This window comes from Paroedura picta, chromosome 17 (genome assembly GCF_049243985.1).
Source record: "Paroedura picta isolate Pp20150507F chromosome 17, Ppicta_v3.0, whole genome shotgun sequence".
In the NCBI taxonomy this organism is placed as follows: Eukaryota; Metazoa; Chordata; class Lepidosauria; order Squamata; family Gekkonidae; genus Paroedura; species Paroedura picta.
Genome location: NC_135385.1, coordinates 24,387,462 through 24,411,762, shown reverse-complemented (window position 1 = coordinate 24,411,762; position 24,301 = coordinate 24,387,462). Strand labels below are relative to the sequence as shown.

At 63.0% G+C, this 24,301-nt stretch overlaps 4 protein-coding genes across 7 annotated transcripts; 3 read left to right on the top strand and 1 right to left on the bottom strand.

The window, feature by feature from the left end:
* Positions 1-8: 8 nt before the first annotated feature.
* PGP (phosphoglycolate phosphatase) lies at positions 9-3,722 on the top strand. Its single transcript, XM_077316846.1, has 2 exons — positions 9-724; positions 1,552-3,722. The coding sequence occupies exons 1-2, from the start codon at positions 106-108 to the stop codon at positions 1,875-1,877; spliced, it is 945 nt and encodes a 314-aa protein (XP_077172961.1). The 5' UTR covers positions 9-105; the 3' UTR covers positions 1,878-3,722.
* Positions 3,723-3,922: 200 nt separating this feature from the next.
* Positions 3,923-9,446, top strand: BRICD5 (BRICHOS domain containing 5). The gene is made up of 6 exons (XM_077316849.1): positions 3,923-5,412; positions 6,657-6,788; positions 6,882-7,037; positions 7,297-7,404; positions 8,512-8,665; positions 8,965-9,446. Exons 1-6 carry the CDS (start codon positions 5,374-5,376, stop codon positions 9,057-9,059), a joined length of 684 nt encoding a protein of 227 aa, XP_077172964.1. The 5' UTR covers positions 3,923-5,373; the 3' UTR covers positions 9,060-9,446.
* A 268-nt stretch (positions 9,447-9,714) lies between these two features.
* MLST8 (MTOR associated protein MLST8) lies at positions 9,715-14,041 on the bottom strand. Of its 2 annotated transcripts, none has more exons than XM_077316840.1 (9): positions 13,950-14,041; positions 13,241-13,380; positions 13,077-13,128; positions 11,775-11,937; positions 11,315-11,390; positions 11,085-11,237; positions 10,821-10,945; positions 10,318-10,481; positions 9,715-10,115 (listed from the first exon to the last, which is right to left on the bottom strand). In XM_077316840.1, exons 2-9 carry the CDS (start codon positions 13,367-13,369, stop codon positions 9,997-9,999), a joined length of 981 nt encoding a protein of 326 aa, XP_077172955.1. In that variant the 5' UTR covers positions 13,370-13,380; positions 13,950-14,041; the 3' UTR covers positions 9,715-9,996. The 2 variants fall into 2 exon arrangements, with proteins under 2 accessions (XP_077172955.1, XP_077172956.1); XM_077316841.1 differs by lacking the exon at positions 13,950-14,041 and adding an exon at positions 13,702-13,933.
* Positions 14,032-24,135, top strand: LOC143827343 (hexosaminidase D-like). Of its 3 annotated transcripts, none has more exons than XM_077316837.1 (14): positions 14,032-14,153; positions 17,455-17,551; positions 17,829-18,069; positions 18,289-18,398; positions 18,647-18,734; positions 19,501-19,665; positions 20,267-20,450; positions 20,951-21,022; positions 21,109-21,313; positions 21,424-21,506; positions 21,856-21,934; positions 22,240-22,341; positions 22,486-22,575; positions 22,812-24,135. In XM_077316837.1, the coding sequence occupies exons 1-14, from the start codon at positions 14,078-14,080 to the stop codon at positions 22,993-22,995; spliced, it is 1,776 nt and encodes a 591-aa protein (XP_077172952.1). In that variant the 5' UTR covers positions 14,032-14,077; the 3' UTR covers positions 22,996-24,135. The 3 variants fall into 3 exon arrangements, with proteins under 3 accessions (XP_077172952.1, XP_077172954.1, XP_077172953.1); XM_077316839.1 differs by lacking the exon at positions 14,032-14,153 and adding an exon at positions 14,399-15,474; XM_077316838.1 differs by lacking the exon at positions 14,032-14,153 and adding an exon at positions 16,604-16,762.
* The last annotated feature ends 166 nt before the right edge of the window (positions 24,136-24,301 follow it).

Sequence of the window (24,301 nt, the reverse complement as noted above, 5' to 3'; positions counted from 1 at the left end):
CGAGTCTCCTTGAAGACGCGCGGGGGCGGGGCGTGGCGCGCGCGGGCCAATGGGCGGCGCCGGCGTGCGCGAGGGGCAGGCGCGGCGGTTGGCGTGAGCGGGGCCATGGCGGCGGCGGCCAAGAAGTGGTGCGAGCGGCTGGACGCGGACACGGCGCGGTCGGTGCTGGCGGGGGCGGAGGCGGTGCTCTTCGACTGCGACGGGGTGCTGTGGCGGGGCGAGGCGGCGGTGCCGGGGGCGGCCGAGGCGCTGCGCCTGCTGGAGGCCGAGTCGCCCTTGGGCGGGAAGCGGCTCTGCTACGTCACCAACAACTCCTCGCGCACGCGCGCGGCCTACGCGGAGAAGCTGCGCCGCCTGGGCTTCCCGCCCGCGCAGCCGCGGCAGGTCTTCGGCTCCGCCCACTGCGCCGCGCGCTACCTCAGCCACGCCCTCCCGCCCGGCGGCGCCGCCTACGTGCTGGGCGGGGCGGCGCTGAGCGCGGAGCTGGAGGCGGCGGGCGTGGCCCACCTGGGCGCCGGCCCCGCCCCGCCGCCCGACTCCGCCCACTTCGGCGCCCGCGCGCCCCTCGACCCCGCCGTGCGCGCCGTCCTCGTGGGCTACGACGAGCACTTCAGCTACGGCAAGCTGTGCCTGGCCCTGCGCTACCTGCTGCGCGAAGGCTGCCTGCTCGTCGCCACCAACCGCGACCACCGCCTGCCCCTCGAGGGCGGCAGCGCCGTGCCCGGTAAGCCCGCAGCAGCCGTCGCACGGGGAGGCGGATCCGGTGAAGGGTCAAGGGGCGGCAGGGGTTGGGCTAGATGACCCAGGAGGGCCCTTCCCACTCTAGGATTCCACATTCCATCTAAGCACCCGGAAGATTCTCTGAAGGGCTGGGAGTGTCCTGTAGGGGGATGGACTAGATGACCCAGGAGATCCCTTCCAACTCTATGATTCTAGGTTTGGGACGGGGAGGATGTCTTGCCCAAATCTTGTACCTGAAGGGACGTCTTCTGCCCCTCAGCAAGTGGCTCTCCTGCCCAGCTGGGCTTCTAAATGGTGAGCCCTGGAGTTGTCACGTGACCACAAGCCCCCAAAGTCCTTGCCGTGCTCGAGGTGCGGGAGGGCAAGCACCTGGGCACACCTGCCAGTTGCCTGCACCAAGGTTGTCGCCACTTCAGGTTGTCACCCCTGTGCACCTGACAAGGGGTTTTGCCGTGGGCCACAGTGCAGCCCTCTGCGTGGCTCTGAACTGGTAAAGTGGTAGGGCCAGGACCCACTTGAATCATCCGGAGGCTGTTGCAGCCTAGTGGGACAGCTCCCCTAGTCGCGAGAGGCCTGGACTGTTACAAAGGGAGCAAGCCGGCTGCTACAGCTGTGTGCACAGGAGGCCTTACAACATGCCCCCCCCCCAGCAGTGGGAGGGACAGCGAGAGATTCCCCGTCTGGTTCTTGCTCTGTGCCCCAGCCTTCCCCGTTGTCAGTGGGAGGCGTGAGGGACTGGGGACGAGGTCCAGGGCAGGTCCTCAAGGGCCGGGCCTTCCGCTCACCGGCCTCTCTTTGTCGCCTCCTCAGGGACCGGCTGCCTGGTCAAAGCTGTGGAGACTGCGGCGGAGCGCGAGGCCTTCGTCATCGGCAAGCCCAGCCAGTACATCTTTGAGTGCGTGGCCAGCGAGTTCAACATCGACCCCGCCCGCACCATCATGGTGGGTGACCGGCTGGACACCGACATCCTCATGGGCAACAACTGCGGCCTGACGACCCTGCTCACCCTCACGGGGGTCAGCACCCTGGAGGAGGTCCAGAGCCACCTGGAGAGCAGCTGCCCCGAGAGGAGGAAGTTGGTCCCCGACTACTACGTCGACAGCCTCGCCGACCTCCTCCCCGCGCTGAAAGTTTAGAGAAAGGGAAGCTTAGATACAGGTCTTTAGAAGCTCCCCCCTCACCCCCCCCCCCCCGCTCCTGCTCCACCCCCTGTGGCAACCCGAGGAGGCTAATCTCCCCTCGGCTCCTCCCCTAGCCATGATTGCTGCTTGCACATTGGAGATGCTTTGAGCACCTAACTTTCAATTTGAGTCCTCTGTTTACAAATTCCTTTTAGAAATGCACTTTGGAACAAAGAGGGAAGCACACTGAGTCAGGCCGCTCACGGAGGTCGCAAACGCACGGCCGGTGCGCCCGCCGTGTCAAAGCGTCAGGGCAGAGCTTGGCTCAGCTGGGCCGAGGGGGGAGCGTGGGCACCTGGAGGCCGAGTTTCTTGTGGAAACTGCAGCCGACTCTTTGGGAATTCAGGGAACTGAGCAGCTTGAGGGCTTTTGCTCTAGAACTTGATTTTAAGCTTTGCTTTGATGCTTACTCAGGGGCAGTTTTAGACAGGTGTGATTTCAGAGGGAAAGAAGCCACACGTGTGTGCGTGCGTGTGTGTCTAGCGGTTTTGCCATCCTCCCTTTCTCCCCCGTCCCCAACAGCCATGGCTCAGTATGCAAAACACAAATAATTCTGTCTGTGTTGCGTGTTCTTCCACGTTAGACGTACGCGTATAGAGTTAGAAAAGACCACAGATGTCTATTTTAAAATTAGCTATAACGTATTGCACATCAGTTTTTATGGGTCAGGAGGGACGAGGAGAGAGAGAAAAGGACTGGCTTACTCTTGAGATCTTCCTGAAGCTCGTCAGTTGTGTTGTCTGCACGGCTAAGCACCGTTTTCAGGGAGGGGCTGGGACACTTGGGGACCCCAAAGTTGTAACGGCTTAGTATCGCGACAGAAACGAGAAGTTGGAGATGCAAGAGGGAGCCACCACAGGGCTTTGGGTGGGTTTCCTGTGGCGCAAAGGGATGCCCTTTTCCTCTCCGGACAGTTTGCAATCCATCCTGACAAAGCGAGGGGCTTCCTCTTAGAATCCTCCTCGGGGGTCCTTGAGAGAACCGGGGGGGGGTGGAATCCTTGGGAGATTTGCCTCTGCGCCAGCAGCCTGCTGAGTGCGGAGGGTTGAAGCCACGTGGCTCTGCAGTTTTGCGGCAAATAGGGTGATTTGTCCTTCTCCAGGGAGCTTTGCGCTTGTGGCGTCTCAGGGGAGAGGTCCGTAGATTAAGAAAGAGCCATTTCTCTTGTCTGGCTTGTGGGGCGAGGGGGCTCCAGTGCTGCCCAAACTCGGTTGACCCGGTGGCCGTGCAGACGAGTCTTCTTGTATTGCAGGCAGTCGAAAGGTGGGCTGCCTTTGCCACCCCTCTGTACAGCAATAATTGTGTCGTCCTTCGTGGAAAGTATTCTGTGTTGATACAGCATGTTTCGATGTTTGTACTCGTGTTAACAGTCCTTCCTTTGAAGTGTTAGAGGTGCGCAGTGATTCCACCCCCTCCCTTGCAATCTCCTTCCTCGTAGAAAGAAAGCCTTTTCTCTTTAGGCTCTCTGTTAATTAAATGTCGTTTCAGACCTAGAATAGTTCGTTTTGGTCCGGACTGACTTGAAAATAACACAAGGTCCCTGCCTGCTCGCCGGCCCTTGTGCTTATGCAATTCTTTGGAGATTCAGGAATGTGTAGAGAACGTGATAAATGTTTTTTAAACCCTGCTGGCGGCTGCTCCGACTCGTTTGCCAGATTGCAGAACCCGTTCCCTCTTTACACTTGTGTCCAGCTTTTGTTTGTGAGGCTGCTGGTGAAAACCTTGTGGGTGACTGAGCAGCCTCTGGGAAAGGGAACGGAGGGGGACGCGGAGTCACATTAAACGCAAGGTCTCACTTAATCTGGTGTTCGTCATCTTTTAATTCTCAGTCCTTGGCTGGCATTTCTTTAAAGTCCCGTTCCCTCTGCTCCCGGATAGGGGAATGATTGTTTACGATTATGTGAACAGGAGTGACATCCCCATTGTGCTCCCCTCCCAAACCTGGGATCTGCTTCTGGAGCAAGCTGCTCTCTTATGGCAGCATTTGAGCGCCCATCAGAGAGTGGGGTCTCTAATTTTTGTTCTTCATCTTTGGGGACCCTGAAAGGCCTCCTTGGCCAGCACAGCAAGAGTGGATCAGGCATTCCAGTGGTGTCTTTGCCCATCCTCAGCCTTGAGCCATGAAAGGCATAGCTGGCCCTGCCTAGATTTGGAAGCCTGCTGGCAAAGGTGCCAGCACAAAAGCATTCCCCCGTTCCCTTTGTTTGCAGCGGGTCTCTCTCAAGCGGCTGGGAGTGATCTCTTGCCAGGCCAAATAGCTTGGGACTGAAAGCCAGCCGGCAGGTGCTTCTTGAAAGCACAAGCCCGGCTGATGACAAGCTGTCCTCGGAGCCTGGCCCCAGCTCTCCGGACAAGCACCTGATGGGAATTCCTGAGCTCTCAGGAGTCCCGGCTCCCTTCTTAAGGCTCACGAAGGCTGCCCCCAACTGGGTTAGTCAGTCTTTCGGGCCCTCCTGGGCTCTTCCCTGCGGCAGACCAAGACGGCTGCCCGTCTGTATGGCTCTTTGCTGCATTGGTAAGCTGCCCTCCCCTGGGCTCGGCTGCCTCGCTCAGCCGTGCTTGGCAGGGTCCCCACGTGGGCCAGACGCACAGGCCTTCCTTGGCTGCACCAGGCAGAACCAATTCCTCCTTAGCGGCGTCTCCCACAGGAGTAACCAGGAGCTGCCCAAAGGGTAAAGGGCCCAGATTCACAGGGCAGGTGGAAATGGATTGGTTTTCATGGGAACACGGGCAGCTCCGGGGCTTCCGGCATTCCTGACCCAAGAGGCAAGGAGGGTGCCTCCACGTACCCCTTTAGGGCACATGCCCCTCCCTTCTAGGGCAACGTCGGTGTGTGTTTGGCCGGGACTCCCCCTTGGAAGCCAGGCAGCCGAGAGGTGGAAGCGAGCACTCATCTCCCGCTGCCCCTGGTGTGGTTGACAGACAGAGCCTCGTGGTGATTCTTGGCCTCTGAGAGGAACAGAAGGTGGGCCGTGCGAATGGCAGGCCCCTCAGCCTGGACCCTCCAGGGTGCATCAGAGGAGGCAGCTCTCTCACCCCCCTCCTTTGCTGCCCCTCTCCCCTCCGTGCTTTGCGCTTCCCCCTCCTCAAGTCAAGAGGGGCCCAGCCAATACTCGGGGTGCCTGCCAGCTCATGAAGTCCAGCACAAAGCCCCCGATTGTGTGGCCCATGAATGCCTTGGCTGTCTCACCAAGGAAGACGGGCAAGGCATCACGGTACCCAGGACAACGTCTCTCGGCAGCCCACCCTCCCTCCCTCCCTTGGAGGGAATCTAAGGTTTCCCCTCCACGCGTCCCTCTCTGAGCCGAATTGCCAGGGTGGGCCGTTTACCTGGCCCCGACGGGCACCATCTCAGGTTTCTGCCCACATTCTGAAGACTCTCTGATCATGCACAACCTCGACATTGTCCGAGGACGGAGCTGCAGGAGGCTGCACCCTCCGGAGCGGAAGAATGGAGGATCAGGCGGCCGCCCACCCCACCCCGGCCTCGGTGAGTCCTCTGACCCCCCCCCCACCCCCAGCCACTGCAGCTTGGCACTCGCCAGAAAGCCCCTGGGACGCCTGGCTTTCCTTTCTGCAAAACCAACCAAAAGCGGGCTGATGACGTCGAAGAGCACACAAGAGCTTTCTGGTGGATTTTGCCCCAGGGGAATTGGTTGTGATGGGCCCTGCCCTCTGGAGTTCTCACTTTGGCCACAAAAGGTTGGGCCCTGGAGGCAGGGTAAACCGGAGGCCACCGAGAGCCAGCTGTCGGGCGGCTTAGAAGCGCCAACTTCTAATCTGGCAAGCCGGGGTTGAGTCCCCACTCCCCCACGTGCAGCCAGCTGGGTGACCTAGGGCTTGCCAGGGCACTGGGAAAAACTGTCCTGACCGAGCCGTAAAATCAAGGCTCTCTCAGCCTCACCCACCTCACGGGGGGTCTGTTGTGGGGAGAGGAAGGGAAGGCGACTGTAAGCCACTTGGAGACTCTTTCGGGTAGGGGAAAGCGGCATCCAAGAACCAGCTGCTCTGCAGTGGGGAAATGGTGTTTTTCAAAGTAGATGAGGGAGAAACAAGATCAAGGCCGTTCAGGAAGCTGGTGCAGGCTTGGGAGACGGAAGTAGCCCGAGCGTATCTCCTGATTGTGTAATCAGCAAATTTCAACAACATGCGTCGGAACAAGGCCAGCCTCCCGCCCTCCCTTGTGTTGTAAGAGCTGCAAACCCCCCAGCGGTGGCTCAGCCCAGCCCAGCCCAGCCAGATAAGATGGCAAATCATTCAGCTGGCCTGGAGCAACAAAACCACGGAAGCCGATCCCCAGCACCAGGTGTTGTTGGTGGCAAACGCCGTTCAGTTGTCCTGGAAGGTCCTTTTCCTCTTGGCCAAACCAACCAATTCCGTCCGCCTGAAATGTGTGTGGCACACAAACACCCCCACCACCACCACCACCATTATTTCAGGACTGGCCATCTTTATCCCCCGAACGCGGTTTGGCGTCTGCTGGAAGCGGCTTATCCTCCCCCTGCAGGACATCTGGGGGGTTTTGCACAAGAAGGCCTAACGCTTCAACGGGCTGCGCTGGTCTGCAGGGTTCGGGGAATTGCTTTGGGCCGAGGCAGTGGAAGTGCACGGCACACCTCAGCCGGGTGGACGGGGCAGCGTCTGCGAGTTAGCCTTTGGGGGGGGAGGGGGGGTCTGTCTCTCCACAGGGCCTCAGCGTGAGAGTGCCTGCTCCCCTCCCCTTTTGCCTCGCAGGAGAAGAGGGCCCCGCCCGAGGCCAGAAGTCTCCCCAGGTTCTTTTGGGTCGTCCTCTCCGTAATTCTGACGGGTGCCCTTGTTTGCATGGCTGTGGTGGGAGCTCTGAGCTTCTCCCAACGCTCGCCCAAGGTAAGGAATGGCAGAACTGTCCTCCCTTGGATCCCCACTGGTTGGGCTTGTGTGCGCTCCCCCCGTTATTCAGGCCGTGCTCTTCCCCCTCAGCCTCTTCCCCAAGTGGTCCGGTTGAACTTCCAGAACCGCCCGGGGTCCCCGATGAACCAGTCGGCCTTTGTGGACAAGTCCAGCAGCACCGTCTCTTATTACGTCACGTCTTCCTCGAGTAACCGCACGACGGCGGTCCTCTTTGACGGCAAAAACGTGAGTCCACCGGCCACTCGCTTCCCCTTGGGGCTGCAGAAGGAACCGGCCTCGTGCAGACCCACGGGGGGAGGGGGGGAGGGCTCTGTCCGTGGGGGAGATGTGCAAGAGGGGAGAGAGAGACAAATCCAGCCCCCTTCGGCCCCAGATCCTACGGGCAGGAAGCGGCCTGTGGACGGGGGGTGGTGGGAACTTGTGCCGCCTTCCGGCCCACGCTGGGTGTCAGCAGCCCTCTGCCTGTCTCGTCTCCTCCGCTCAGGGCTACGTCTGCTACAAGCCCGGCGAGCAAAACACCTGCTACCTGAGAACGATGGACGGCCAGGACCGGGAGACCCTGCAGGTGTTTTTCGACCTGTCCCAGCACAGGGTGAGCCGCCTCCCCCCTCTCGAGCGCCCCCAGCTGCCTGGGATGGGCCCCGACCAATGATCCTGCGGCCCAAGGTGGCTTTCTGGTCTGGGAAGCAAGGGGGCACGGACGGCGAGGGCCCCTCCTCGGTCAGATGGCTTTTGCGGGGACGAACATGGGGGGTGAGCCCCACCACTCAGGGTCCTGCTGGCTAAAGGGAGCCGTTCTGTCCTGAGGCAGTGTGACGCCCAGGCCCCTGAGGAAACAGATCCCCCCTCCTCTCACCTGCCCTGCCGTTTTGTGGCTCAGAAGCCCTCTTGCAGGGCTTGGGTCAGGGAAGGGTGAATGTGGAGAGGCTGCTGCAGTAACGCCTGCATCCATCCCGGTCCTGCCTATTCCATCGGTCGCAGTGGGGGACGGGCCAAGCGGTTTCCAGCAGACAATGGCACGGGCGGGCAGCAGCAGCAGAAGGAGGAGGAGGTGGAGGGGGAAATCCGGCCAGGCTAACTGGCCGTAGGGATTGTGTTACCGGCTTGTGCCAATGCCTGTAAAAGGGCGCAGACAAAGGGGCTCTTGTCAGCCGCTCCTCAGCAAACGCCGCTTGAGGAAGGATCTCCAGCGGCCCCTCAGGCACAATGTTAATCGCCTCAGGGAAGGGCGAGGGCAGAGGTCCGGTTTCGGGAAGACAGAGGGCCCTGTTTCCCCTGAATGTCAGCCCCGAGCTCAGCGGCATTAGCTTACAGCTCCCCCTCCCACTTGGCAGCCGCTCCCCCCCCCCCCGGGCAGCACTCGAAGCGGCATCGGCAACACGATCCTCCCAACCACCTTGCCAAGGCCGAGCTCGCCAGGGGCATGGAGTGGCCTTCCGGCTCCGTGGGCCCCAGGGGGAGCCGGGCCACAGGGTCGCCTTCCCAGGCCAGAAGGGCCGTCGCCTTGGCCGAGAACTTGAGCCCTTCTGCGGCGGAGGAGGCCAGAGCAGCCCGGAAGGCCCCAAGGATGGCCCCTGCTCCCGTCTGAGGCCGGGGTGGGGCCGCTGCGGAGCACACTCAGGGGGCGGCCGTCTGCCCTGGCTCCAGCACTCAGGGGCGGCCTCTGCCCCCCCTCCCCCCGTTCCCTTCTCCCCACAAGGTGGATCAGCTGCCGCTTCCCAACGACCGGACCAGGTACTACCGCGAGTTCCTGGGGATTGTGCCGGGGAGACCCCTCCGGCCCGAGGAGGCAGGCGAAGCCGTCCACTCCCTGTGCGAGGAAACGCCCATCTACTGGGTCAAGAAGAAAGATGGTGAGTCCCAACGGGTGGCCTCTCTGAGTGGCCAAAGAGGGGAAGAGCTGGGAAAGCCCACAGCCTGCAGCCTCTCTGCTGCGGCCACGAAGACCCCGGAGTGGCTTGGGCCGGAGTAATTTCTGCCACCTCTGGACAGGCTTTCTCGATCTGCCCTCTGGGTCATGACTGTCACTCGCGAGAGACGGGCTTTCTGAAGCAGCACGACCTGGTTTCCTGGGCTGGATCATTCCGAGGACCCCCGGTGAGCATCCGGGGCCTCCGTCTCACCCCACGATGTCCCCTTCTCCTCCCGGCAGGCCCAGCCAAGCAGCGGCTGATCTACCTGTGCATCGACATCTGCTTCCCGAGCAACATCTGCGTCTCCATCTGCTTCTACTACCTGCCGGAGTGAGCGGCCAGGATCCGGACCACCCCTTCCCCCTTTGGTACTTGAACTCAAGTGGGAGGGAAAGACCCCCGGGTCCAGCCGGGCTGGTGGCCTCTGCTTGAAATGCCCCAGCCCCGAGCCCAAACCCATCCTGTCCTGCCGGGGCTGGGCGGAGCCAGAAGGGTTTCCCTGGAAAACCCACGTCATTCATGGGGGTGGGGCAGGTGGATCTCAGATTCTGTGACCTTGGGGTGGAGGTGGCTGCCTGCCGTAGCCCGGGCCCCATTAAGGCAGAGTCAGGGCACCCATGCGTGGCAGGTCTTTTTTAAATCACACACACCCTGATTTTTGTACTGTGTTAGTTACCCAATTGTGGCATTTTAAATAAAAGCACAAAATGAGGAAACGGAAGCAGACGCCCCTCCCGTTGTTGGAACTGGGTTTCCTCCCCCCCCCCCACCTCTGCCTGTTCTAGGGAAGGGCGTCCAGAGGGCATGTTGCTCTTGGCTTCCTTCCCAGCTTTCCTTGTTTTCTAACCCCGTGGGGATCTTGTGAAGGTGGGAGCTTCCTTCTCCGTTCTTCAGGGAGAAACAAACACCCCGATTCGACCAGAGCGGGTGCTCCAGGCCCAGCCGCTCCTGAGGGCAGTACCCTCCCTCCAAAATCACCACTGCTTCCCTCCAGTCAGGGCTTTTTATTATTCGTGGCCAACAGGCAACGCCAGGGAAGGGCAACAAAACACCTCTCGGCCCTTCAGCCAAGAGGGCACATCGTTCTGGTCTCTCGTTGGGGAGGTCAAAACACTCAGTTCCTGGGCGTGTCTGCCTGGCAGGACGAGCCTCCCCTCGAGGGAGAAGGGCCTGAAGGGAAGAGAGCAGCCACGGTGTCCTTGCTCTGTGCTTTCACTCCAGGCGGAGCAGTTGGGCCCTCAGGGCCCCCAAAGCCGGCCCGGTGGGTCTCTTCAGCCCAGCACGCTGTCGTTGAAGGCCAGGGAGACGACGGCCTTCTGGTGGCCGCTGTACTCCCTCTTGATCTCCCCCGTCTCCACGCACCACAGCCGGGCCAGGTTGTCCGAGGAGGCTGGGAAGGGGAAGCCCAACAGGGAGAGGTGAGGAGAGCCAAGCCGCCCCGCCCCGCCCCGCCCGTCCCCCTCCCTCCCTCCCTGAGCCCCTGCCCCCTCCAGGCTGCCGTTTGGGGACAGGGACAACCAACGGGAGGTTTGGCAGCCCCCAGGGAGGGGGAGCCGTCGTCCTGCGCTCTCCCCCCGGCCCCGCGCTCTCACCCGTGACGATGTACTGGGAGTCTCCGGAGAAGGCGCAGTCCCACATCCATCCGCGGGAGGTCTCCCCGGGGTTGTTGCTCTTGATGCTCAGCTCCGTCATCAGGGAGAAGTTGGACGTCTTCCAGATCTTGCAGGTCTGGTCGGCTGAACACGTGGCCAGGAGTCTGCAGCGGAGGATGGGGGGACACTCGGAGCAAGGCCAGGACAGCAAGTCCCGGTTAGCTTCGGAGCGCCAACCGTGTTCTCTTCTCCTTGCCTCAGGCCACTGCGTGGCATTTCTGAGTTGGGGTGTGGCCCTTAAAGGGTTCCCACTGCACCGTCTTTTGTGATGCTGGGTGGGAAATACATTACAGGCGCTATTTATTGGACAGATCAGGGCCCCGCAACCCGAAGGGCGTGGGGGGGGGGAGGGCTCTCGATCCTCAGTCAGAGCCTGGGCAGCGTCTCCGGGGGCCCCTGGTCCTGGGGGTGGGGGAGGCGAGAAGCTTCGCACGGCCACTCACGTGGAGTCGGGGCTGAACTTGCACTGGAGCGCATAGCGGTTGTGGGCAGGGATCTTGGTCTTCGGGATGAGCTGGGTCACTTCATCTCCAATGCCCCCCGTGAGATTCCACACGTAGCAATTGCCCTGCGGGGAGGGGGGCAAGCAGGCCCTTTCAGGCTAAGGAGAGCTCTCGGCCCCCCAGGCTGGCTCCCCCCAGCACAGGCAGGCTGCCAAGTGACCGACCGACCGGCCTCCGGGGATGGCACTTATGCCGTCTGCTTACGGAGCTGTTGACGGCTGCCATGTAGCTGGCATCGGGGTCGATGTGCACGGAGTTGACCGAGACTTCTTGCTCCGGGATCAGCTGTTCGTTGTGGTCAGTTTTCAAGTCCCAGATGTGAATGGCTCCGCTCTGATCGCCCACAATGAGTTCTGCCTGGAAGGGGAGGGGGCCGGTCAAGGGCCGGTCTGTGCTGCACACTGAGGGGGAGGGCCGGAGGGGGCTCAGCATACCTGATTGGGGTGCAGGCAGACGCAGTTGATGGGCGCGTTCACCTGGAAGATGCGCTGGCACTGGAGGTTGCGTGACCTGGAAGGGGAACAGGCGGAGGTGGTGAGGCGACAGACCTCACACCAAAGAGAGAAGACCAAGGCAGGAATCCTGTACTCTCTTGCAAGGAAGTCAGTCCCCCTGAACTTGCTGGGAACGACTTCTGAACCAACGTAAGGAGTCGGCTAAGGTGCGGCAGAACAGAAGTCTACAAGACTGAAGAGGGAAAAGCTAGGCTGTCACCTCCCCACGTCCCTTTCGGTCGCTCAGAGGGCAGAAGCATCCACGCCACACCCAGATCACCCTGTAAAAGCAGCTTGATGGCCCTGCATCACTGCTGGGTCCCCGGGGTTTGTGCCAGTCCTTTCTGTGCCCCCCCCCAAGCCCCTCTCCCCACTCTGGCCAGAGCCCAAAGAGCGGCACCTGAGGTCCCAGATGCGCGCCATGCAGTCTTCGCCCCCCGTGTACATCCAGCGGCCGTCTTCGTGGAACCCCACGGACGTTATATTCTTGCTCACCCCGTCGTAGTTGATCACCGGGTTTGGGTTGTTGGAGTTCAGGTCGTACATCCGGATGTGCTGGTAGCCTGGAGGGGAGAAAGGGCCTGTCCTGTCGGAATCGTCGGGACAACCAGCCCGAATCTTGTGGCCCCAGAAATGAATTCACAGTGGCAGGGGCCTCCTTGGCCCCAAAGTCTGTTGCGTTTGACTAAGTCTTATTTAGAACTGGCAGGGATATTCTTGCTTCAGGCTGGGGGCTCATCTCTTTTAATCATAATAATACTATCGTTCCATTTTGTACTGATGTCTGCGGCAAGACTGGGCAGAAGGACCGGCTGCCCCCTCCCCCCCCCCCCGAAATGAGAGCAGTCCGTGCTCTGGAATTGGACGTGCAAACTGGCCCCCCTCTAACCATCTGCTTTTGCTCCCCACCCCCCTCGCCTGCCTTGATGAATTTTCAGCCCCACGGCTTCAGCCGGCTTTTAAAGCCCTTTTAAGCGATTGATCCAGCCGCTCTCGTGCTGTTTTTCATCTGCTGGACGTGGCGTTTTAGCACAGATGTTTGTTTTATTTTATATTGATGATGATGTTTAAAAATGTTGGAAAGGAACAAGAAGATTGATTGCTTTAAAAGCCTGCTAGAATAATGGAAGAAGCAAAACCTTGGGGGGGGGGGGACGACGACATAAAAACAAACAAAAACCTGTTGCCTCATGCAGGGCTGAAAAATCAGGAAAAGTTATTGCCATCTCTGGGGTTGGCAAGGGCTCTTATCCCAGGTCAACAGGGCAAAAGAAGGGACACCTCTGGCTCTGCACCTGTTTTTAAAGTCTCCCAAGCAGGACACTGGCTGGAAAGAAAAAGAGGCAGCTTCCAATTGACAAAAGCGGGCAGAGATTCCAGGGCACAAAGCTCCTGCCACTGAAAGGGAGAGCCTGGCCCTCGGCCACTGTATATGTCCTGTACCCTACCCCAAATAACACGGCACCTTACTCCCCCTTATTCTGTCAGCCAGCCTGGGCCCCTGGCAGCACTCGTATCTAACTCCTGTTCTCAGGGCAAACCAGGGGAAGCTCTAGCCATAGGAGGGGGGTTCTTGGGCTGTTTTGGGGCCCTTCTACCCTGGTCTTCCCCCTCTTGCCTCCAAAAATCCTGGGACTGCACAATGGGAACTGTGCTGAGAGTTCTCCTTTTGAGGAGACGCCCGGGGCACCCCGTTCCTTACCGGCAGCTGCTATCATGCTCCTGTCCGGCGTGATCTCCAGAGCATTCACCTGCTGGACGCTCCGGTTAAGGAAAATTCAGCCGGCTGTGGCTGAGAAAAAAGGCTGCCCCCCAGGGGCCACCCCCCCCCCCCCGCCGGCCCAGTTCTGCCCGCTGGAAGGATACGGAGTCCTGGTGCTGGACAGTCCGGGTGCAGATCCCGCTGTGCGCCTGCCAGAAGCGGACGGTGTGGTCATAGCCGGCGGTGGCCAGGATCACGGGGTCGCTGCCCACGGTGCCCTGGGCTGTGTTCATGGCTCCCTTTCCTGAGGTGAGAGGAGCACAGGCCCTCAGGACCCAGAGCCCGCGGCCTGCCTGTGTGCGGCAGGAGAGACCGGCATGCAGGGGCGTGGGGAAAGCCGTGCCAGGCTCAGGCGGAATGGGGGGGGGGGGGTTGTCATCTGGCCAAGTGGCACACACAGGAAGCGCACAATGCAAAATGCGGAGGTGCACACCGGTGGAGCGATGCCCGGGACAGTCTTTTCCGTTTGTGATTATTGCGGATAATTTCTGAAACACTTTCTGGGGGAGGCTCTGCACGGGCAGACCCCAGGCTGTTCTGTTCCCGCCTGTCAGCTGGGACCTACCTGGCAGGGCTGTTGCAGCAGGCTGAGTGCCACGCCCCGTGTGGGAGTGGGAGTGGGAGTGGGAGGGGGCTCGTTCGTGCAGGACACAACCCCGAGGGCCGGGGACCCCCCGTGCAGAGCAGGGCGGGGCGGGGCGGTAGCCCCCCAGCGGCAGAGGAGGCAGCCCCCCTTCCCCCCCCTTCCCCCCCCATCCGCATCCCCGGGGGGAGAGGGGGGGCCCTCCACGGCCAGTGGGCGCGCGCCCTTACCTGCAGACCCGAGCAGGGAACCGAGGGGCGCATGCGCACCGCAGCCCCGCCGCTCGTCGGTCGCGCTCCTTCCTGCCCGCAGCGCCCCCTGCCCGTCCGGAGGAGGAGGCAGAGGCGCGGATGGGCGCATGCGCGAGGCGTCCTGCCGGTGGGGCTGGCCGGGGAGGGCCATTGATGGCCGCGGAGGGGCTCGGCAGCGCAGGGGTCAGCAGCCCGGCCGGGGCAGGGGGGGGGGGGGTGGTGGGTGGGGGGGGCGGCCTTGGCGAGGCGCCGGCGGGGAGGGCGGGGCGCGTGGAGCCTCCCCGTGCAGGCGCAGTCCAGCCGAGCCCCAGCGCAACCTCCTTGGCCCCGGCTGCAGGCCATCCTCCCGGGCGGGGGGGGGAGGGGAGGGAGGAAGCAGCAAAGGCCTGCCGAGGCAGCTGGCCTCGACCCGGCCCGGGGTCTGCGCTGGGGGGTCTTGGCCGGCCCCTGCCAGAATGAGGGGGGGGGGGAGAGAAATAGAGCCCCTCCCCGCCTGCTGGGACCCGGAGGGGGAGGTTTCTCCCCCCCCCCCTGGTCTGGCTCCTTTGCAGCCGGTCAGGGCCCTGGGGCGGCTCTGCCAGGTGCTGCTGCCGGCTGAGCCCAGAGGGAGCGGCTGGGCGGTCTGGTACCCCCTGAAGGCCCCCAGTGGCCCGGCCTGTGCCAGGGAGCCCCACCAGACGGCTGCTGCTGCCCATTTGGCCCCGGAAGAAGCAGGACCGCCTTGGGGGTGTCCCCCCCCCCCTTCTCTCTTTCTCTCTATCTCTCTGGAGCGGGGCTGATCAGGGCTTGAGTGGCCGGCCTGCTTTTCCTGGACTGGCCCTGCTTTGTTGGGCGAGGGGCCGTAGGGCTGTGGCTGCTCTCCTGCGGGGCCCCTGTCCCAGTTGCTCTCTCGAGGTCGCACTGTGAGTCCGGCTGTGGGGCTGCTCTTTTGGCACGCGCTGGGTCGGGAGCCTGGCCCCAGGGGCTCTACAAACCTCACCGCCCCCTTGCCAACTTCCCAGGACTTGGCGGGGAGAAGGAGCCGCAGCAAAGGGGTGGAAAGCTTCCCGGAGGGTCAGGGGTCGGAGACACCCCCTCAGCCCGCCAGGCAGCCACGCTTTGGCCACGTCGACAAATTTGCTATCGGGACTTGGGTTTCTAAGGGCAGATCAATCGGGGCTCGAGAATTGCAGAAAAACCTGTTGCTGGCGATGCCGGCCCCGCCCCGCCCCAATCTCTGCATTGTTCCATCAGACGGCAGCCCTCTTAATCCCGCAGTCCTCTGTTTCCTTCTTGGAGGAAAGGTGGGACCGTTGCGCTGGGAGGACGGAAGAGCCCCGCTCTGGCCGGCTGGGGGGGGGGTCTCAGCCCCTGCTGGGCCGGTGGTGCGCTCTGGACTGGTGGCCGCTCTCTGCAGAGACAGAGAGAGAGAGGGAGCACGTGGTCCCTCTCCTTGCCGTTGAGGGGGGTGGGGAGGCCTCGAAGCCGGTGCATTGACGGGAGAAAGGATTTCCTCAGCCAACAGGTAACGTGCCTCAGTAGTCACGGCTCAAGTCAGCTGGATTCCGGGGCTTTTGTCCCACAGAAAGGTCAGAGGGTTTCTGGCGGTTGCAATGCAGCTTCCGTGTCTGTCTGTCTGGGGAAGCCAACGCCCCACTTGCCATCCTTCCCGGGCCTAGCTGTGCCCGGACGCAGAAGGACCAGGCAAACCCCAGCGCCACCTTCACAGAGGAACGGGCTTCTTGGGGCAGGAGATTTCCTGGGCCGATCCCTCCTGGCGCAAACACCAGGCCTCTGCGGGAGAAGAGGCGACCGGTCGCAGAGCTGCCGAGAAGGGCAGCGACAGGCAGAAACCTGCTTGGGAGCGATTCTTCCCTGCTGCCTGTTTTCTGCAAAGGGAAATCCCGGCACAGCACTTTAGCGCAGACGAGGCTTTCTTCGCGGGCAGGAGGTGCTAAGCAGATTGAACGCGGCCGAGAAGGAGGGTCTTGGGGCTGGTCTTTGAGCCGAAGTGCCTGCCCCAGCCTGTGAGCCTCCTTGTTTGGCGTCCTTCTCTGCCTGCTGGGTGCCCTCCCTGCATCTGGCGGCCCCTCTGCTTCTTGAGGCCTTTGTTTTTTGACCTGGCAGCTTCGTCCTCGTCGTCTTGGGAGGCATCTTGGGGGACCTCCCTGCCTGAATCGGTGCCCAATGCAGGCTGCCAGTCCCTGCGGGAGTCGTTAGCCGTGCCGTGCCATGGAGATGCCATGGAGGCGGCAGCCGCTGGGGCATACTTGCTGCAGCAGACCTCCTGGCCCCCGTGGGGGGAGGTGGGCACCCGCACGAAATGAGCACCGGGAGGTCTTTCCGAACCCCGCAATTGGTGGTCCTGCTGGGGCCAGTTGAGAGATGGGCCCTTCATCAGACGTTGGATTCAGCCTAGGAGCACTGCTGGCAGCGACGGTACCTCTGAGCGCGTACAGAATGCCTTCTCTGCCCTCCAAGGCGGTCGGCACTGCCCTGCCGCTGGTCCTGAGGTTGTTGGGGAAGTCCCCGAGTGCGGCTTCGCTGCCAAGGATGAGGCTCCAGGATTTGGCAGGCGGCATCAAGTGGCCGCAGTCCACAGAGTGAGGCTTGGTATTGTTTCCCAGAGAAGGCCTCGCCCCCGCCCCCGCCCCCTGTGACCTGGCACCAGAGAGCCCTGCACTTTGGACACCCAACTCGGAGGCAAGAGCTGCCTCTGCGGGGAAGGCCCGGCCGCTGTCCTGACCCGCTCTCCTGCTCGCGGAGCTGTGCTGGCCGGGCAGTGAGCAGAATGGCCAGCTGTCCCCTGCCAGGTGGGAACTGGGCTCTCCGCGTGGGGAGGGCATGCTGGGGTGAGGGGGGGCACCGGAGGAAGGGGGCTTGCTGCCTGCTAATCTCGGAGAAAGGGGAGCTGTGTTTTGTGTGGCTCTGTTTGCTGCCCGCCTAATCTCTGCCCTGGAGGCCGGACGTGGCTCTCTGCCCGCGCTTTGAGCTTGCCTGGACTCGCTCCCAGGGCCCTCAAACCCGACTTCTTTTTAGGTTGCAGCCTGCCATGGGCAGCTCTCTCTCGGGAGGCAGCGTGTACTCCAGCACCCGTCCCACTTTCTAAATGCTGGCAGTTCGTAACGGAAATGTTGAAAACAAAACTTGTTGGATTCGTGTCCCCCTCCCCTCCCCCCGTGTGCATATCCTGGGCCCCTTCAGATGGGCCCATTCTCCCCCCCTCCACTTTCTCCCCATGACAACATAGCGGTTTTACCTTGTATATTAGCATACATAATATATGATCTCCAGAGGAACGGGCTGGCCCCTGGGTGAGACGGGAGGCTGGACTGGAGGGACCCTCCCTGGCCTGACCCAGCAGGGCTCTTCTGGGGGTCTCACGATGGCCCTCCTTAGGACTTGGGTTCCTGGCAAGGGACCCCCCAGCTTGCCATTGCGGGCTGGGCCGGGCCCTGCCACCAGAGTATTCACAAGTACTGACGGTTCCTTTCCTCCCTTGCAGAAATGGCGCTCCACCGCAGCCAGAAGCTGAATTTGCTGCGGATCGTGGTGCTTCTCACGGTGGCCCTGGCTGGACTCAAGTTTTTCTTCCGGGACAGGTAGGTGCTTTGGGGAGGGGAGGGCGGCAGGCGGGTGGGTGGGCAGGAAAGACGGGGAAAGGGGGCTGGCTTGCCCTAGGACGGTATTTATGAATCAGATGACTCTTCCTCAGGACACAGAGCTCAGGGGATGTCTCCTTGTTTGAAGAGACACGTTCGGACTATGTAGCTCTGAGAGGCCGTTGGGGGGGGGGACGAGGCTGGACACGGGCACGGGGAGGGCCAGTCGCCTGGCCACGAGATGCGGGCGCTCACCCTTGGCCGTTCCCACGGGCAGCTTCACGCAGGATCCGCACAAAGGGGCCGGCGTTGAGGAGAGCAGCTTCTGGGGCAAAGCCGGGGACCCCCCGGAGCCCGCCCAGCCGTGGGACGGATCCCCGGTGGAGGCGGAAGGTCATGCCCCAGCCGGGAGGCCAGAGAGCCAGAAGCAGCCGGGCCGGGATTTCAGCACTACCCAGATGCGGCTGGTGCACCTGGACCTCAAGGGGGCAGCCCCCAAAGTGTCCTACCTGGAGCAGGTGAGCAGCGGCATCAGCCACGGGGCCTGGGAGGGGCTGGACTGCGAGCTTTTAGTGTGGTTTGCAGGCCCCGTCAGGGAGCGAGGCTCCTTCCCCTGCCCTCAAAAGCACCCCCTCTGCCCTCTCTTCCGACGCATGGGTGGTCAGCCCTGCAGAAGCCCCCCGTCCCCCGAGCAAAGCACAGCCCTAGACGAGCCCCTCTCGTCCTGTTCCTTGCAGGTCTTCCCGCTCTTCTCCAAACTGGGCGCCAACGGGATCCTGATTGAGTATGAAGACATGTTTCCCTTCCAGGGGGAGCTGGAGGTGCTGAGGTCTCCCTATGCCTACAGGTGAGCAGGACCAAGCGGGAATGTGTGGGCTTTCAGGGGGGCTGGGGGGGGGGCTCCTTCCCAGAGCTGACATGCTGGCCTTTCCTGAGCCGCCCAGGCCCTTCGCCTGTTAGGGCCCAGCTCTAGCACCTGCTGTCCCTTCTGGCTTGGCCCCCTGCCTGCTGCACGCCCCCCCGCCCCCCCCGCCCCCCGAGGCAGGCTGGTCGGTCGGCCCTTCGCTCTAGCCTGGCTGACCTGTCTCTTGACAGCGAGCAGGACATTGAGAGGATCCAGGATCTGGCCCAGCGGAACAAGCTGGAGGTGATCCCGCTGGTACAGACCTTTGGGCACGTCGAGGTAGGTGCCCCCCCCCCCGGAACTGCTGGGGGAGGGGGGGCTGGTGGCCCCTGGATTCCTGGATTTCCGTGGGGAGGGTTCTCAGGGCCACATTGTCCCCTAGGAGGAGGGGGAACAGGAGTGCCAAGGCTTCCTGGGCCCCTCGCAGGGGGTTTGCAGGGGGGACCCGTCGTCCTGAGAGATCTTGGGGCCGTGCCCCTTGCCAAAGAGTCCTGCCGTGGTCTCCGTGGCCGGCCTGGCTCCCCCAGAGAACGGCCTCGGATCCAGTCGGGCGGGTTCTTACTCTGTGTGCGGAAGGTTGGTTGCTCCAATGAGCAAACAATCAGGGCTGATAAGGGAGCGCTTAGGAGACCTGGGCTAAGGAGCAGGGGCGAGGCACAGATTCTGGGCCAGCTGCCTCCCCTCCCGCCTCCCCCGAGAGCCAGCCGGTCTGGTGCCGTGATTCAGAGCAGCGACCTCCGACCTGGAGAACCGGCTTGGATCCGCCACCCCTTCCTGCTCCTCCCCGTGCAGCCGGCTGGCTGGCTGGCTGGCTGACCTTGGGCCGGTCACAGCTCTCTCAGAGCTCTCTCAGCCTCTTGTGGGGAGGGGAACAGGGCACCACGGCATGCCACTTCAGGCTCCTTCGGGTAGAGAAAAGCAGGATCTGAAAGCCGACCCTTCACCTCCCCCCAGCAACGAGAGCACCTCGGCCTCTTCCCCGGGGCACCCAAGAGCCCCCACCCCGTCCTTTCCCTGCCACTGCCTCTCCTCTCCTCTCCCGCAGTTCATCCTGAAGCACGACCGGTTCCGGCACCTGCGGGAGGTGGAGCGATTCCCCAACAGCTTCAACCCCCACGTCCCCGGGACCCTGGCCCTCGTCAAGGCCCTGCTGTCCCAGGTGCTGGCCAAGCACAGGCGCTCCAGCTGGGTCCACATCGGGGCAGACGAGGTAAGGGAAGCCCTCCCTTGTCCCGGACCCCCTGCAGGGTGGCTGGGCCCCCCCCCCCAATGCAACAGAGCTCTCCGGGGCACCTCCCTCTCTTGCAAGCAGAGTTTTTATGCAATTCCTGCCAACCTCCCTGACCCACGGTGCGGAAGGAGGGGGGTGAAAGTATTAATGATAAATCCAGGGGGTGGATAGGTGGGTGGGTGGGTGGGAGGTGTCGGAGGCGCTGGTGGCCCAGAGCCCCCTTCCCCCTCCTTGTGCACGTGTCCCAAGAGCCCTCCTTGTGCCTCAGTCGCACACATGCTGCTCCCGAGTGGGAAGTGGAGCCTGGGAAAGGACATTTCTCCAAGAGAGAAGTCCGGCCTTTGTTCTGTTTATGCTTCGACTTCTGCCCCACCTCAGAGAGACTCGGGGCTGGCCCCGTCTGCCTGGGGCCATTTGGGGGGCTGGAATCCACCCTTCCCCCGTTCTGGAGCCTGCTTGCCCCTGGCCTGTGTGTGAGGGTGGCCGTGCCTGGCTCCCTCTGGGCCCCACCTGCGGCCCTCTCTGTGGGCATGGATCTTGGCCTGCCTGGTTGACCCCCATGTCTCCCCCCCCCCCCCAGGTCTTCCACTTAGGGGAGGGGATGGACTCCAAGAACTGGCTGAGCCGCAACGCAGGCGACGTGGGCAAGATGTACCTGAGCCACATCCGGGAGGTGGTGGCCTTTGTGGCCGGCCAGGACTGGGGGCTGCAGGTGCTCCTGTGGGACGACATGCTGCGCAAGGTCAGCGTGGCGGCTATCCAAGGTGAGCGTGGGCCTCGGACACCCTCGGCAGGGGCCCTGCGGAAGACGGGGGGGGGAAGAGAAAGGGGCTGCAGGGGTCCCGGGGTCTGGGGGGAGGCCAGAGAGAGGCAGGGAGCACGAGGAAGGGGCGGGGGAGTGCGGAGGGGCAGAAGGGACTCCCAGCCGCAGGGAGTGGTGCCGGCTACAAGCTCAGTCAGCCTCACGAGGGGGTTGGAGCAGCGTCTGGAGGAGAGGCCTGGCGGCAGCTACGAGCCCCAAGGTCTAGGGGGAAGGCTCTGTATGGGTCAGGGGGGGGGGTTCTGGCCCCACTGGTGGACCTCCTGAGGGCCCCTGGGTGTGGCCCTCTGAGGGTTGGCCTGGATGGGCCCCTGGCCTGACCCAGCAGGGCTTCTCTCACGTTCATTTGGAGTAGCTTTCCCGATCTGTTTTTCACCCCGCCGTGTTGTTTGGGGGACGCTCTCTTCCGCCTTCCTTCTTGTGAATCCTGTTTGTGTGTCGCAGACTCGGACATCGCCAGGCACGCGTCTCCCGTGTTGTGGTTTTACGCCCCGAACTTTGACACCCAACAAATAGGTAACAGGAGGGAGGGTGTGTTTGTGTGGCTGTGCCCAAGAGGGTCACCCCTGATGGCCGCGCCTTCTCGCCTCTCCCCCTCCCAGGGAAATACGTCTCCAAGTACGCCGAGTGCGGCTTCAAGTCCGTCTGGTTCGCCAGCTCCTTCAAGGGCACCACGGGCCCCGCCCAGGCCTGGACCCCACTCAACCACCACCTGCAGAACCACCTGCAGTGGCTGAGCGTCGTGCGCTCCGTGGGCCAGGACCCCCCCGCGAAGCTCCAGGGCTTCGTGCTGACCGGCTGGCAAAGGCAAGCCCCCCCCCCTCCCCCCAGCTGGCCTCGGTCAGGCGGTCCTTCGGGATCCCCTCTCCAGGGAGTGGTAGCTCACCCCTCGTGCACCCCCCCGGGTGTCTCCGCAGGTACGACCACTACTCGGCCCTGTGTGAGCTGCTTCCTGTCGGGATCCCCTCCCTGGCGGTGTGTCTGCAGACCCTGGTGAATGGTGAGGGGGCTCAGCTGGGAGGGCTTGGGGGGAGGCTAGAAGAGGGGGTGGGCCCGAGGAGCATGCCATCTCGTCCAGCCCCCCGTCTCCGTCAGCACCCAAGCAGCCCCTCTGGAAGGCCAGCCACAGGGCGGAGAGGCCGAGGCTTTCCTGAGGACCTCAGGAGGGCCCTGCTGGGTCAGAAGGAAGGACGGGCCGACAGCCAAAGTTGCGCGGGGGAAAGAAACACGGGAGAAGTTGTCATAAGTAGCTGGGCTTTCGGCTTCTCTGCTCCGGTGACCCTGCAGACAAACGCTGGGGCAACTATCCAGGTTCTCCTCCCCCCCCCCCGTTGTCCTCCCCCTCTCAGGTGGATTTAGCGAAGCGACCAGAAAGAAGGTCCTGGACATGCTAGGCTTCCAGAGCCTGCAGCTGGAGAAGAGCACATGGTAGGTGGGGGCACAGGGCCTGTTCCTCCCGGCGGCGGCTCCCTGGGGAGGGGGAGATCGGCCGGGCCTCGGGACAGAGCGTCCGTTCTGCCCCGGGAAGGTCCCCGGTCCGGCCCCTCGTAAAAGGTCCGGGAGGCGGGAGAGCCGGTCAGAGCAGCCGAGACTAGCTGAGGAAGGCGGCCGTAGAGCCCAGGGGGCAAGTGGGGGGAGGCCCAAGGGCCAAAGAGCCAGGGGCAGCCTGGGATAGTGAACGGGGGATCCCTCCCTCCCTCCCTCCCTTACCCCGGACGCCTCGTGTCCCCCAGCATCGGCAACGGGGCCTTCCCCGGCTCAGAGATCTACCGGATGGTCGAGCAGGTCAACAACCAGCTGAAAGAGTCCATCGTGAAAGTCCTGGAGGAGGAGAGGTAACCACTCGGGGCCGGGGGGGGGGGCTGCCCTCTGCCGTTGAAGCCGGGGGGGGGGGGGGGCCGGGAGGTGGACGAGGGCTCCGTGGCTGCGTCTTGCCCAGCTGCCTGAAGGGCTGGGTGGCCTCTCCTCTTCCCCTCCAGCTCCATCCAGGGGTGGTTCAGCCAGTACCACCGGAAGCACCAGTTTGGCAACCCCCGCAACATGGAGACCTTCGGCAGTAAAGTCCTCAAGTGAGTGGGAAATGGGGGGAGGGGGGTTTGCGGGGAAGGGGCTGGGCTGGAAGCTGGTAAAGAAGGTGGGCAGATAGGAGAGGACCCCCAGAACGGGCTGTGAACGGCGTGCAGAAGGGGACGGAGGGAGACCCGGGAGGAATTGTTCCCTCTCCGAGTAGTTCAGGTGTGGGCCACGTGCCCCTTGGCCGGTGGCCCTAAGGCAGGGTCTTCTACCCCCCACCCCCCACCCCCAGGGCCCACGAGGACTGGGAGGGCTCCGTCCAGACCCTGCGCTCCCACCTGGAGGCCGTCTACTTCCCAGACACCGTGGAGGAGTGGATGGAGGAGAACGTCAACCCCCACCTGGACCGGCTGCGGGAGTTTGTCCGGGACTTCAAGCAGATCTTCCGCCTCAACGCCCGGCCCAAGACCCTCTAGGGGGGCCGAGGGGGCGGCCGGGAAGCCGTCTCGGGGGTGGGCCGCTCCAGGGTTTGCGGGTTGGCACGCAAGGTCCCCCGTGTCTTCTGCAGGAGGGAGGCCTTCCCTTCCCCTGGCAGAGCCTGGTTCCAGCCTGGACAGCAGATGCCCACCCGGCTGGACCCCTCTCTGGCCTCAGGACATGAGCTCACAAGAGGGGATGAGCAGTGGGGGGTGAGGGGGCCGGGCCCTCCACCCATGGGTGGCAGAGGAACGGCCGGAAGGGGAGCGGTCCCTTCCCTCCACGACCCTCTCCCCTTGCATGGGGGGGAGCAGGGCCCCTTCGGAGCCCCCTCCCTGTGGGCCCAGCGCCCGTTGAGGCCTTCTGGCTGCAGGGGAGGGGCAGAGAGAGACTGCAGGTTCCTTCCAGCCCCCCGTTTCGTTTCTCTGATGTTGCCTTTCTCCCCCTTCCCTCGTGTTTCTGACGTTTGCATGAGGAGCCGGCTGGAACGGTGGCTGCCAGGCAGGAGCAAATGCGAAAGGCGCTTGAAGCCCAGGTGGGAGCCCCTCTCTACGTCTCCCTGCGCCTCCCCCCCCCCAGTCCCACCCTGCCGGTTTCTGGAGGCCTGGCTTCCCTTAGCCCTGCTTGGCCAGCCCCAGGGCGGGACTCTTGCAACGGGGAGGGGAAAGGAGAGGCAGAGCTCCCTGGGTAGCTGGTTCCAGGAGAAAGGAGAGGAAGGCGTTGGCGGAGGAGGGGCTTTGAGCCCTTTCCACTCACCCGCCTCTGACCCCCCTGCAGCCATCCCTGTGCAGAAGTTGGCAGGGGCAGCCGGAGCCCCCCCTGTGTGGCTGGGACCTCCCAGAGAGGGATTCTCTGTGTGCTGCAGCAGCAGCCGGTAAAAGTGGGTCAGCGGTGGGATCGGGGACTTTGCCTCTGCACCGGTCGGTGGCCGAAGGGCTCCTGCTGAGGAACCCCAGCTCTGCCACCCCTCCCGTGATTGACAGTTGTTGCCCTGCCAGGCAGAGGGGCGTGTGGTTGGGACCCCCCCCCAGTTGTGTGCCTGGGAGACTTGTTCGGTTTTTCCTGTTCAGCGCAGAGTGTTTCTGTGATGTGGAGATGTATATGAATAATAATAAAAGCAAAAGTATTTTTCTAAGGAAGTGCGGCCCAACTGCCTTGCATCCGAAGGCCCTGACTCTCGTGGGACGGGGCTCGGGCATGCCCGTGGGGGGGGGGAGGATTCCCGTGGGGGGAGGTCCTGCTGTGTCGGCCCCTCTGCTCCTGGGCTGTTTCTCCTGAGAGCAAGGGAGGCAGAGGTCTTCTTGT

Bases quoted from the DNA above. Each gene is read 5' to 3' on its own strand.
- PGP (XM_077316846.1), top strand. From the start codon at position 106: ATGGCGGCGGCGGCCAAGAAGTGGTGCGAGCGGCTGGACGCGGACACG. The intron at 725-1,551 runs GTAAGCCCGCAG...TCGCCTCCTCAG, and splicing joins GGGCGGCAGCGCCGTGCCCG to GGACCGGCTGCCTGGTCAAA.
- BRICD5 (XM_077316849.1), top strand. From the start codon at position 5,374: ATGGAGGATCAGGCGGCCGCCCACCCCACCCCGGCCTCG. The intron at 6,789-6,881 runs GTAAGGAATGGC...CTTCCCCCTCAG, and splicing joins TCTCCCAACGCTCGCCCAAG to CCTCTTCCCCAAGTGGTCCG. The intron at 7,405-8,511 runs GTGAGCCGCCTC...TCTCCCCACAAG, and splicing joins TCGACCTGTCCCAGCACAGG to GTGGATCAGCTGCCGCTTCC.
- MLST8 (XM_077316840.1), bottom strand. From the start codon at position 13,369: ATGAACACAGCCCAGGGCACCGTGGGCAGCGACCCCGTGATCCTGGCC. The intron at 11,938-13,076 runs GTAAGGAACGGG...TCTCCCCTCCAG, and splicing joins GAGCATGATAGCAGCTGCCG to GCTACCAGCACATCCGGATG. The intron at 10,946-11,084 runs GTAAGCAGACGG...CCCTCCCCGCAG, and splicing joins TGGCAGCCGTCAACAGCTCC to GGCAATTGCTACGTGTGGAA.
- LOC143827343 (XM_077316837.1), top strand. From the start codon at position 14,078: ATGCGCGAGGCGTCCTGCCGGTGGGGCTGGCCGGGGAGGGCCATTGAT. The intron at 17,552-17,828 runs GTAGGTGCTTTG...TCCCACGGGCAG, and splicing joins AAGTTTTTCTTCCGGGACAG to CTTCACGCAGGATCCGCACA. The intron at 18,735-19,500 runs GTAGGTGCCCCC...CCTCTCCCGCAG, and splicing joins AGACCTTTGGGCACGTCGAG to TTCATCCTGAAGCACGACCG.